The 14,107-nt window shown below is 37.2% G+C and overlaps 1 protein-coding gene across 1 annotated transcript in view; it reads right to left on the minus strand.

Moving 5' to 3' along the window:
• Positions 1-250: 250 nt before the first annotated feature.
• Positions 251-14,107, minus strand: part of LOC124555392 (protein vav) — a 166,966-nt gene continuing 153,109 nt past the window's right edge. Inside the window, exons 16-17 of the mRNA XM_047129289.1 lie at positions 3,334-3,502; positions 251-599 (exon numbers count right to left, since the gene is read on the minus strand). Of these exons, the coding sequence (XP_046985245.1) occupies positions 534-599; positions 3,334-3,502 (235 nt within the window). The 3' untranslated portion in view covers positions 251-533. The remainder of the gene's footprint in view (positions 600-3,333; positions 3,503-14,107) is intronic.

A 14,107-nucleotide genomic window follows, 5' to 3' on the forward strand; every position in this document is an offset into this window, starting at 1 on the left:
GTTTTTTGTAAAATCATTAAATGCACCAAAGTAATACAAGCAAACATTAAATAGACCATACACGCATTCAATGCCTCAAAATTCTTGGTTTAAGAGATTCAATCTTTATATATATTCAACATTTTTACTCACAATCTTCAGTAGTTCCTAGTTTTTACTCACATTTACTCTACGCTCTATATTTTACACAAACTGATTACAACACACAAATGATTACAATACACAAATGATTACAACACACATATGTGTGTTTGTTGAATTATCTTTTTACTGCTGAGAAGAAGTTCATCTACATGAAATACTTGACACAGTATTTTAAATGAGTCACAGAATCCATCCTGATGGATGATATACTACCAAATAATACACAGTAGCCTGAAAACAGGTGGATAGTGCAAACCACCTTCTACCTCTATAATTTCTGCCTACCGTCCATATTCTGCAGCAATCCTAGTTAATGGAATGGAAAACAAACTGCCACCATTCATCAGAACTGGTTAAAGGAAAAAATCCTTTGAGAAAAATCAGCTGTCTCATGTAAAGTTATGGTTGTATGCATTTGGGAGTTCACGAACATAATTTTTTGGGAAGAAGCCAACCTGGAAACAAAGTGATTTTAATAAATTTTACATCTCATTTCATGGTTAATAGAAAACACATATGTAGGTTTAAAACTACAGTAGTGACAAGCAGAAAGCTATATAGGTCAAATACCATCTTTTGCGACTATAATTTATATTTTAATATTTGCAAAATTGGTTATATTCCCTCATTTTTGTAATAGTGAGGTAGTTTCAAAAATGTGGTTCAGTAGCTGTAACTGGTGAGGTAAGCTGATTTTCAAGTGGGGGAAAAGACAAAGACCCATTTTAGTCAAACACTTTGCATTTTGAACTTTAGGATGGATGACAGCTGTACTTTTATTCACTGAAGATACCACTGAAAACAAAAAAAATATTTAACAACCCTAGGAGCAGTGAACAATTTAAACTGATGTATTTGTTTTTTCTTGCTGGCTACATGCAATGAAAATGGACAGAATTAATATAATTTACTAATTTGAATACAATTTCTTTGGTTTGGTCCATAATCACAGAACATACAAATTATGTTTCCCCTTCAGTACATTACTTTCAGTGTAAATCACTGCTGGAAATTATTAATCTATTTAATTTGGAATTGATGTTGTGCAAGTAAAGTGCAACTGTAAAGTTTGGAAAGTGTTCTGAAAACTGGCAGTGCAGTGATATACTGTAAGGCAGGAGGACAAAACAAATTTTTTAACAGAACTTAAAAAACTGTTTGACCAATGTCACCTGAAAGAAAATCTCACCTAATAACTACAAAATAGGCAGCAGTGGGGATGAAGTGGGTGGCATTTTTGTATCACATCTGCTCTGGTGATAAATTTCTCCAGACAGAATTCTATCAGACACTGAATTACATGCATATTGAAGAATTTTATGTACATGTAAGTATATATAAATATTATCTGCCTGGATCTTTTGAACACATGCCTTATATGATAAGTCAAGACCAAACTAGTCTTCCTAAAAGCTTAAAAAAGAAATTATTAGTATGCAGATTGTATGAAGAATGGGTTTGCAAACAAATTGTCCTAAATATTGACCAACTCTCCCGTATCTCACTGTGCCATTCATTCTTTTTCAGGCATATCCATTCCAAACCTTTCCCTTAAATGATTCTCAATTTGTGACTATTTGCTGTCACTATTGTTCAATGTTAAATGCCTTATTTCGATATATTGATATGCCTACATTTTTAAAGTTAACATTCACTTTATCTTTCCTTATGAATTTCGCACTGTTAATTCATGATGCATAATTTTAAGGAAATGTGGTATGTGTATATTAACTTTGCCATGATTCCACTTCACAATTGACAGCTTTTATCAAAGGTAGTGTTTCTATCATATGTCCCAGCTTTTTGCATGAATCATGAAATCGTAAAAGTTCAAATCTAAAACAAAAGTCAATAGTTAAGTGCATCACGAAAATGTAGCTGTCTGCTGATCAAATACAATCTAGTCTTTCATCCTATCAGAATTTCAGAATTATGATTTTTAAAAGGAGTTATGGTGTCATTCTTTTAGCATTCCCAATATTTAAATATGGAAAAAAATAAGTTTTCTATATGCTCATCATTCTTCTGTATTTTAAATACTGAGATATAGTGAGTATAGTAAAAATCCAGGGGCGGATATTACTCAGAGGCAGAGAGAGACGAATCAGCCATTATAAATGACAGTATTTCTTTCAGCGAGGAAAGGAAATCATAAGCAATAGCTCACATATTTTTATTACTACTTTTTAAGTATGAGTAAAAAAAATTGTGCAATTAGTTAAAAAAAACAAAGAGTTCAAAACTCAATTTCCACAAAATTTTAGAGAACCTGACTTTTTTCTACAACTTCTTTTGAAATACGAAAAAACAAAAAAAGGATGACTACTGTTTAATGTAACATCAATGATAAAATCATTATTGATAGAGTACCTGCTTGGATGCGGTTGTAAGCTGGCCCTAGCATTTCAAGGAACCACCTCAGGATTCCCTTACAGCAATTTTTGAGGGACCACAAAGAAACCTAATGTAGTAATTATAAACTCAAAATCTCCAAAACTTGACTCTCATATTTAACAGTTCTGTCTAGCACCTCCTTTTTTGTTTATTATCAAGTCTTTAAAACATCAAAATCAAATGGATATGATCATATGTACAACATGGTGCTAAAAGTTGTGGGTCTACAGCATTGAATGTTCTAAGTGATCCAGTGCCATTAATCTGGGGAAATTTTCCTCAAGGCTTTACTGTAAGGAGAGTGATATGTGAAAAACTGCAAACTATACCGTGCCTGTAGATATTTTCCATCATAACCGGATGAGTGGATGCAATCAAAAGTGAAAGTAAGGTAATGGCATGTCATCTTACATTGGACTATACACAGAGGACCCTGTTGGTTTCCAAACTGATGTTCAGGGTAATGGAGGTTTTATTTTATTGAAGGGAATATAAGCTGGAACAATCATGTTGTGGATCACCTAAAGTGATTAAGTTCAGCTACTTCTGTTAAATTTAATGAATGCATCAACATATTTTTAATCACTGACTTTCTATGATGTAGTAAGTTGGATAATTCTACAGTGAAACTAAAAATATGTCCTCCTCAAAGAAAGTAATTAGTATTATATGTGGTGTTCAAACATAAACAATTTGTAGGTATCTTTTTCAACACCTGTCTTTAAGAATGACACCGTTCACACCATAATCTTAATTATGAATACTGAATAGCTCAATAAATGATCAATTATGTACCTTATCGTGGACTTTTCCTTTCCACCATCCACGAAAATCTCCTTCCTTACTTAATACTATAACCTGGCAGCCACGTTTCAATGGCAGCTGATTCTGTTCAGTTGGATTGTAATCATATTCAGCTACAGCAATTATCCGGCGATAAGGCCACATTAAGCATACATCTAATCTGTAAATAAAACAAAATATTTCAAAATTTCAATGGCACGTTAGGTTTCTTTCCTCCACAGAATTAACACTCACTCTCACGGTAATTTGATTATAGTTCTCATAATAATATGACACACAAATTATTTAAAATAAATAATATCTCCCTCTTGTCTCTTACACACACACACACACACACACACACACACACACACACACACACGGAGGTAACTGCCTTGTTCAGGTCAGTAGAATAAAAGACATCCCGAACATGCCTTATACAGTGACTTTTGGCATAACGTAATGCACAAATTTCTGTAACATCAAAGCAACATAATTATAGATTCAAACAAATGAGGAAAGCAGCTATAGTCCTTAAAAAAAAATGATTAATCAGGCAGGAGGAATAGATAGGAAGAAAATGAAGGTGGACCAATTTAATTATAATGTCTCTTTGCTAGTGTAGCGAACAGTGAGATCGTTAAAGGTGGAACATTCTCTCAGTCAGAGAAAGACTTGAAAATGAATTGATCAAGTTCTTGTTAAAGGGATTTTCTGGTATTTAGCTGAAGGAAAGTGATAAAAGATGGGAACTTTACTTCAGCATCACTTTTGTGTCATTTACATAAACAAGTGTCTATTTCCCACACATTTGTGGAATTTACAGGTTTAAAACAGCCTTCCCCCCCCCCCCCCCCCCCCCCAGCCATATTATTCACGTTATTCAGTTACAGAATGGGATTCTACTGCTGTTGGACCAACTTTCAAGAAAAAGAGGGGGGAGCTATTTACATTTGGTCATTAGTCATACATTTAACTCAGTACTGCATTAGCAGCATTCTGAATGTTGTCTAATTAAAACTGGAAATACAGTTCCTCACAACTATAACAGTTTACTGTGGACCTACAGGAAGTATTCCCAAGTGCCTTTTCTTGCAAAACTTTGTAAAAACAAAAGTCAGATTACTGAAGGCATCTGATAGCACATTTTTTTTCTAAGCAACTTATAACAGCAATCACATACTTCAGAAGATGCATGACACAGAGCTGTATTAACCTCTCTATACTATTACCACCGATTACAGTGATACAGCATCTTGTTGTTGTGAAACGACTGATGTTACTCACATTTAATAACAATTACTGACATGGAATACCCCATTTTCTTAATAACTGTATCTTTAACAAGATAGTAAGTGTTCTAACACAGAATAAGCAGTGACTCATTAAACAGCAATTGATAACTGATCGTTATGAAGTGAGCAGATAAAACAGATATTTGTTTAATCATGCCACAATAATATGCAAATATTATTACTTCAATGTTAACTGAATAAATTGTGCTTGTTTGGTGACACTATAATTTCCAAACAGACAGGACAGTGGACAAAATGTTATTCAAGTTTAGAGTACGCCCAGGGCTAAGAGAAGCTGACAGTCATTACTAAGATGTGATCATCTTGTCAACATGTCAACACGTTCATACAGAGTCAAGCTTCGTCTGATGGTAATGTATAAGACAATGAGCAAAGGCTAAAGTGTAGGCTCAAATTATGTTCTGCAGCTATGTCAGGTCTTATAGTATTTCTGAATTTACAGTGATAAAGGGAAGTTATGTTACCACTAGTGTTCAAACTTGTAAGACTGTGATACTTTTTATGTGACCTGAACAAAATGCATTCATATTATTCATCATCATCATTTCCTTGGGCCTTCAAAGCGAGGTCAGCCTTGTTACTATGGATTGGGTGATGTTAGTGTTAGAGGGTGGCCAGATTCCCTTCCTGTCGCCACCCCGGTACCCCCCAGGATGGAACTAGTGTACCCCACCTGTTTATGTCTAGTGTAAGCGATGAAAGAGTGTGAATGTTTCCAAATGTTTGTGAGTTGCGTAACTGAGGTGGGACAAGGGAACCAGCCTGGTATTTACCTAGTGGGATGTGAAAAACCACCTAAAAACCACATCAAAGCTGGCCACCACACCATCCCTCATCAGTAATCTGCCGGGCGGATTCGATCCAGGGCTGTCATGCCTACCCGAGTCCATGAAGCAGCACATTAGCGCCCTCGGTTAACCTGGTGGGTCTGAACAAAATGCATTATATGATCAAATTCACTATGGAGCAAAGGAATAATAGGACCATTCCCTTTTTGGATGTATCTGTCAAAAGTGATGGGAGTTACGAGATCAGTTACAATATTTTTAGGAAGCCAGCCACTTCTGATGTTGTTATACATGAATCATCAAACACCCCATTGCAATTAAAAAAAGCAGCATTCAGGGTGTACTCCACAGATTGTGTAGTGTCCCATTATCCCGTGAAGCTCATGATTGGGAATTCAAAATAATACAGTTTACAGCATATTCAAATGGATATGACACTGACTTTTGAGAAGCGTAATACTGCTCATGCCCCACTGACCTTTAGAGCTTTGACCCTTCTTACTCTGGCAAGTAGCAAATCATATGCTGATGATAAATTCCATAGGATACCTTTCTGTGGTTCTGTTTCCAGCAGAATCAGCAAATGTTTGATTTCTAAAGATATAACTCTGGCTTTTTTCATCCTAAAGAATAATGGCCAAGAATTTAAACATAGGGAAACTGCAATATGGCATAAATTTATGTCATCAGCAATATACAATATCACCTCTGACAAATGTAATGCTAAATATATAGCTCAGACGAGAAGAAACTTTTGAACCCGCTTTAGACAGAACATCAATGATTCCAACTCAAAATTGGCACTGAGTGCACGTTTGCACCAAACTGATCATCTTATCACTGACATTCGAAAGAATATGCAGGTTGAGATTTAGGAACTTATATCTACTGTGCTCTAAAAAGGTTCCCTGGTCCCACCCTGAATCCAAATACAGATCTGTGACCAAGGGTCTTTTGGCAAATTCTGACCACCTATAACCCACTATTTTATTATCATAGGTCATTAGCTTCCCATATTAAGTTCTTGCATCTTTTCACTAATATTGTATTATATTTTATGAAAGAGGGCGCATGTAATACCATCCATGTTTATTAATATGTTATATTTAACTGTCCACTTTCAGATTTTCATAAATGGGACTCTACCCTGCTATATATTTTTTAAGTAGTTTAGTACAAGTTCAGCTACCCCCAACCCTTCATGCCTTATGTAGTGATGGTTTTGATTCTATTGCCTCTTACACCACCTGCAAACATCTTCCATATGGTGGAGTGGTCAGTACTGCTTTGCCTGCTGCTGCTCAAATACCTTCCTGCTCATGGCACAGTAAGGTTCTACTTGTTCATTGGATTCATGCAGTGGAAATGTCTAGGTATGTTATTAGTCTACAGCTTTCTTTGTCCCACATGGTCTTTTTTCAGGTTTTGTGTCTATAGGCTCTATGCTAGCCTCAGCATTTTAACTATGGTGTACCGCTTTTGGCACATTTATAATTAAATGAGAATGGCAGGGAGTGGCTCTAAGGCAATTACCTTTCCACTATAAGTTGTTAAACAGACACACTGTGAGTACTTTTGAAGTATTTTCTGTATTCCTGTATTCTTCAGACCATTGTTAAGAATTCCTTGTAATTTTTTTCTTTATTAATTTTTGTACAATCACCTAAGGATGCATTTTCAATTGATGCAAAATTAGTTGTGGCTTCCAAAAAAAGTATTTTACAGTCACTGTGGACCATTTCATTCACAATATGGAAATTTGGGTGTGGTTGTTCACAATTTAAAATAACATCTTGAAAACTATTTTGAAATTTTTAAAAATTTTCATTACTTGAGATGCAGTGATCAAAAGATCATTATCTCTCTTTTAACTAATTGCTAAATGTGAATAAGTTTTCTTTGCCAAAGCTCCTTCTCATAAGGGCTTTGGTAGATGAAATGTTCAAGTCTACCTGTTGCAGTTCAATGAACAATGCACAATGATCTGAGACATCTAAGCCCACACAAAATTTACACACATCTTTACATACAAAATTAGTTAAAGCATTATCAATACAAATTATTTTGCGGAGACAATGATTTACAGCTTTTAAGAAATCTTTAAAACTTGTGACTGCAGACAGCTGTACTACTCCAAAATTTATTACACAACTGATTTCAGTCATTAACAGACCATCTTCTGGTATATTTTGAATCATAATCAGATGTGGAACAGCTCGTAACCATCATAAATCATTATGGCATAAGATAATCTCTCCAGTTCATTAAAAAACAATTCTAATGTACCAGGAGGTGATGTCCTACTTTTGTATGATATTGTAGAATACTTATATTCTTAAAACTTGTAACTGTGGCCTTTTGTATGGACATATCTTTCACTGAGCATTTGTACCTGTCAGCTCACAATGAATAACGCAATAATCATGTTTTTATAACAGTAGATGACAAGTGGTATATCAAATCTTCCCGGTGGATTAAAGAGGTATGCTGCACTTGGACTTTAACACACAACCTTGCCTTTCACAAGTAATGCTGTTACAAACTGAGCTGTCAAGGCACAGCTCATAAACTGGCCTCAGAACTTAAATTCTGCTAGTACCTGCTAGCTCCCTCTTCTTCAAACAGCTGTACTGCAGTCACTACAGCATACCAACTAAGCTAGGTGAATTAGTCACACAGGTGGAAGTTGCAGTTAAAAATAACCACCTTATTCTTTATCTTCCCATGCTTGGGTAGGTACTAACACGAATAACTTCTTGCCACTTACTAGTAAGCTTCAGTTCCATTGCTTTTTGTAGCCTGGATACACATGAACACAAAGAAATAGGTGGATTTTGGTGGAACAGCGATAATCTTCAGGAACTGCACATGGTATACATGAAATTACTATCACTGCATCTAAAGATCACTTTCAATCTCTCAGCTGTATTCTTGAGATTGCGTAGTAGTGCCATCTCAGCATTAGCTGACTGGCCCAAACAACAAGCTAGGGCTCGGCAAACATCCAAAAAGTATACTTGTCTCGAGGCCCAACCGCAAGAAGCGAACAAACCATGCCGATGCACCGTGTTTAATCTCACAGATAGGATCCTGGACGACACAGTGGCTTCGAACTATGCACCAACATTTGGGATATTTCCAATCCGAGATGTGATAGCTGGGGTAAAATAGGCAATTTTGAAACTTCTCAGCGATTTGCAAAAAGAGATTAGGAGGGACACCTGCCAAATTTTAGCCCGAGCCCCACTAAAAAAATTTAATATCACTTCAACAGAAAAGAAGGCCCTGCGAGACTTGAGAGCATACAAAGACCTCATTATTTTATCTGCCACATGGGGAATGTCACCATCCTTCTCTCATGAGCTGAATACAACATTGAGATAGAAGCACTGCTTGATGATCCTACTTATCGCAAATCTGAAGGGCAAGATACAGAGAAAAACATCAGACTTTCTCATGAAGAGTTCTATTCCAACTAACGTCATTAAGGTGCTGCACGAACAGGCTATAGTTCCACCAAGACTGTATGGTCTACCAAAGATACATAACAATGTGTCTCCTCCTTGTCCAATAGCCAGTGTTGCAACATCTCATAGGTAAATGTGACTATCACATCCTGAGTTCAGAGGACTTCATAGGATGTCTGAAGATGCTTACAAAAAACAACTGTTGGATATTTTGGTTAGCTTTGACATTGTATCTTTATCGACTAATGTACCTCTGCAGGACTCGTTAAAGCTTATCAGCTGCAAGTTTGGGAAAGGCATTGTGGCATTGGTTAAACATGTGCATACCTCAACTTATTTCTTATTCAATAACCAATATTTTGAACAGGTGAATGGTGTTGCCATGGGAAGTACTCTGTCTCCTATGGTGGCCAACTATTTTATGGAAGACTTTGAGGAAAAAGCACTGCTTCTGGCAAGTCTTCGACCTTCCTGCTTCTGGTGGCATGTAGATGATACATCAACAGTGTGGCTCTACTGAACAGAGATACTACCTATGTTTCTCCAGTATCTGAATCCACTCCATCAGAATGTACAGTTCACCATGGAAATGGAGGAAGATGGCATCTTACCAATCCCAGATATCATGATTAGAAGAAAAGCTGATGGTACACTGGGACATAGTGTCTAACACAAATCAACTCACACAAGAGTTATACTTGAAGTCCAAAAGTTGTCTTCATCCTGCAATATGCGGTAGTATCTTATGCTCTTTGGTATGTAGAGCACATGTGGTCTCAAATACTGACAGATTGCCTGGTGACCTACAACACCTAAGAGTGGTGTTCTGACATATCAGTTATTCTGATAGACAGATATGCCATTTACTCCATTCCAAGTTCAGAGCAAGGATGTAAATGAAGCTGCGAAGGCACCCACTGCAATGGTGTTCTTGCCACATTTTGGTGGCATGTCTTCAAGAATAGGAAGAATTATCAAGAGGCATGACATCAAGTGAGGAATTTGTTACATTCAGTCAAAGACGATCTTGGTCTTAGGAAATGTGGCATATATAAGATACCATGCCACTGTGGGAAATCTTATACGGGGCAGACGTCGAATGGTGCAAGAATGTTTATACATCGTCATACGTGCCTGGAGAAACCTGATAAATCAGTGGTAGGAGAGCATTTCCTGGACATGGGGCATTGTATGCTTTACCAGAAGACTGAAGTTTTACCCTCAGCATCATCTCTCTGGGATCGTGTTCTTAAAGAGACCATACATTTACATATGGCGGACAATTTTATCAACAGGGATGTAGGTTTTCAATTGAGCGGTACCTGGAATCCATCATTGGCTGCAGTTACATTAAAAACAGGAGAAACAAGAACATCCAATTCATCACTCAATGCAGCACACTGCTGAAATTTAATTCGACTTTTAACCACAGCAGCATTGGGCAGGACAGTCTATGCCCACAGTACATGTGTGAAGGCTTTTCTGTGGCTCCTGGCAGGGAGCACTATGGCTTTCCTCCAACTGTGAGCCACTTCCCGCACATGTGTTGCCTGCTCCTGGCCCGATAAATTCTTCCGCACTATGGAGCAGTAGATAGTGCCTTGCCTGCTGCCTCACAACAACCTTCCTCCGTGTGGTATGTCAGGCTCTTTTTGTTTAATGGATTCACATACTGGAGTGGTCTAGATGTGTTACTTCTCTACAGCTTTTTTTGTCCCACATGACCTTTATTTAGTTTTACTTCTACAGGCCCCATGTTATCACCTGCATCTTAACTTTAGCATACCTCTTTTAGGGTGCTATATGTTTATAACTAGACGTGAATGATGGGGAGTGGTTCTAAGGCAGTTACCTTTCTGCTATGAGTTGTTAAATAGAATTTATGTGAGTACTTTTCAAGTACTGTTATACAATATTATACTTCAGTATCCTTGTATTCTTCGGACATTGTTAAGAATTCTTTGTAAAAAATTTTTTTCTTAACTGATTTTTGTGCAGATCATCTGAGTAGGCATCTTCAACTGATGCAAAACTGGTCGTTACTTTGAATAAAAGTATTTTACAGCCACTGCGGATCATTTAATTCAAAAAGTTTTCTGGATGTCATTAATGAAACATTTCCACCTAGAACCTCAGGTAATAAGATGACAAATTAAAGTGTATCACCCAAGGCATAACAATTTCCAGTGTAAGGAACAGGTGGCTGCATAGATAACTAAAATATAATCCAGATTTAATTGAATATGTTAGATTTTAGTGTAACAGATTATCCCAATGAATAAACCCACTTGGCCTTGATGAAAATTCTGAAAACCTTACAAAATTTTCAAAAGTTTCCGTAAAGTGCTAAGAAAATGCAATCTTAGAATTAAAAAACAAAAATTCAGAAAGGGGGATTGAAATACTCACTAAAGTTATTAAAGCAGTACACAACATAATTTCACACCCACTAGCTAAAGTAGTTAACGTTTTGAAGAGTATTGTTTTCCAGAGGTACTGAAATATGCTGAAGTTTATTCACTTTTCAAAAAAGGACCAAGGGAGGTCATGGGAAATTATCATCCTATTGTCAGTTCTTCCACTTATATATAAAATACCTGAAGATGTTGCTGTTACCCAAACCCACAGCTTCATTGCAAAATATTCCACTATCCTAAACAGTCACTTTAGTTTTCAGCATGGAAGAACCACCATACATGCAGCAAACAGTTTTGTGGAAAAAATGAGCACATTATTAAACAAAATTAATAAGGTGGTATGAAGTCTCTGTGCCCTCAGTCCTCAAAAAGGCTTCTGTAAACCATGCCTTGTTTATTTACCAACTTGAAAAGTATGGCATTAGGGGCAGTGCCCTACAATGGCTAAAATGCCACTTATGACACAGAAAACAAAAAGTTAGCATTGTTTTAAATTCTGGCTGGAAAATATCATATCATAGGGTGTCCCACTAGATTCCATAGCAAGTCCAGTTGTATTTCTAGTGTATGTGAATCAGCAAAAATATCGGCTCCCTGTCAGTTCTGTTTGCAGACAATACTGAATTTCTGTGTTAACTGAAAAAATTCCTGAATGATTGATCAGTAACCTTCATATCTTAGAAACAAGGATTCAGCTAAATGGTTGAATCTAAAGATTTCTATGACTCTCGAGAAGCAATTCCAAACCGAACAGTAAAGTGACCAAATTAAGATCCCAAACCACAGACATTGCCGAGTTGGGGAGGGTTGCATGCCTCAATGATACAGATACCTGTACCGTAGATGTAACCACGAAGAGAGAAAAGGGGGGGGGGGGGGGGTGGTAATCTGTGTAGATCCAGACTAACTCGTTGAGAGACACAGCAGCCTTTTCAGTAGTTGTACAGTAGCCTTTTCAGTAGTTGTAGGGGCAACAGTTTGGATGACTGATTGATCTGGCCTTGTAACATTAGCAAACATGGCCTTGTTGGCCTGGTACTATGAATGGCTAAAAGCTAAGTGAGACCACAGCCATTATTTTTTCCCTGAGGGCATGTACCTCTGCTTTATGGCTTAATGATGATGACATTCTCTTGGGTAAAATATTTTGGAGGTAAAACAGTCCTCCATTTGGATCTCCACGCAGAGACTACTCAGGACAATGTCATCATCAGACAAAACTAAACTAACATTCTATGGGTCAGAGGGTGGAATGTTAGATCCCTTAATTGGGTAGGTAGGCTACAGAATTTAAAAATGTAAATGGTAGATTGAAATTAGATACAGTGGGAATAAATGAAGTGAAGTGGCACAGAGGACAGGACTTTTCGGCAGGTCAGTACAGGGTTATCAATACAAAAATCAAATAGGAGTGATGCAGGAATAGGCCTAATAATGAATAAAGGAGTATGCCTAATAATGAACAAGAGAAAAGGAATATGGGTAAGTTACTATGAATAACATAATGAACACATTATCATACCAAGGACATATATGAAGCTAACATCCATCACAATAGTGCAAGTTTACGGTGGCAACTAGCTCTGCTGATAATGAAGAGAATAAAAGAATTTATGATGAGATACAGCAAATTATTCAGATAGTTAAAAGAGGTGAAAATTTAATTGTGATGAGTGACTGGAACTCAATAGTAGGAAAAGGAAGGAGAGGAAAAATTGCAAGAGAAAACGGACCGAGGGGAAAGAATGAAAGAGGAAACTGTCTAGTAGAATTCTGCATAGAGTATAATTTAATCATCACTGACACTTGGTTTAAGAATCATGAAAGAAGACTTTATACATGAAAAAGACCTGGGGATACTGAAAGGTTTCAGCCTGATTACACTGTCATTTTGTCACCACATTCATGTCCAAATCGAAAAGCAGGGTCATCAATAAAGTACAACAATTTGTACTGAAAGCAGTTTATTATGAACACCAGCATACAGACAGAGCAAAACTGAACTGTCGGGTGAGACTGCTGCTATTTACACTGACAATGAATACTCCAGCATACACAAACTTAAGTTGCTGAAGACCTGTAGCATGCCACCTAGCGACACTAATTGCTATACCAAACTGGATGCAGCGCAACTCATGGCCTTGCTCTCTCTCCTGGAGACACAGGAACCTGTTGTTTCAAAAGTTCTCATTGGAGCTGACTGCAGCACCATGGACCTAGATCTTGCCAATGCTAGTGGACCCACATGTTCTGGTCAGGCCTGGCACATCTTCTTCTCTGTGATGAGTATTGTAGGCAGCCACTCCCATCAAAGCTTTGTGACTAATGAGCAGTTCTGTTTTTTCCCTTGAATGAGAAATCTCATCATTGATCTGTACCTCAGGACTGTAGAGGGGCTTCATTATGAAGACATGGACAACGTCTATGTGCTTTTGTCTTCTTGATAAAGGGTGATAATCCTTGACTTCATATGTTACATTCAACAAGCAAAAAAGGATATGATACAGCCCAAAGTACCACTTCAGTAATTTTTCTGATAGCCTCAATTTCTGCATAGGAGTAAAGATCCATCAAAAGTCTCCAGGGCTGATCTCACTGGCTAGTGCTTAGCATTATAGTGCTCTTGGTCTTTGCAATGGGCATCCTAGGTCCGTATGCGAACCAGCCCCTTCAGTCCTAGTCATGAGGTGTTTCATACAGACAGCCTGGGTACAGTCTAGTTGATATGAGAACTGTGTATCCAGTGTTATTTTGAACTCATGACCATAGAACAGACAGAACGGTGTGAAGCATTAGTG

The sequence above is a fragment of the Schistocerca americana genome, chromosome X, assembly GCF_021461395.2.
Source record: "Schistocerca americana isolate TAMUIC-IGC-003095 chromosome X, iqSchAmer2.1, whole genome shotgun sequence".
In the NCBI taxonomy this organism is placed as follows: Eukaryota; Metazoa; Arthropoda; class Insecta; order Orthoptera; family Acrididae; genus Schistocerca; species Schistocerca americana.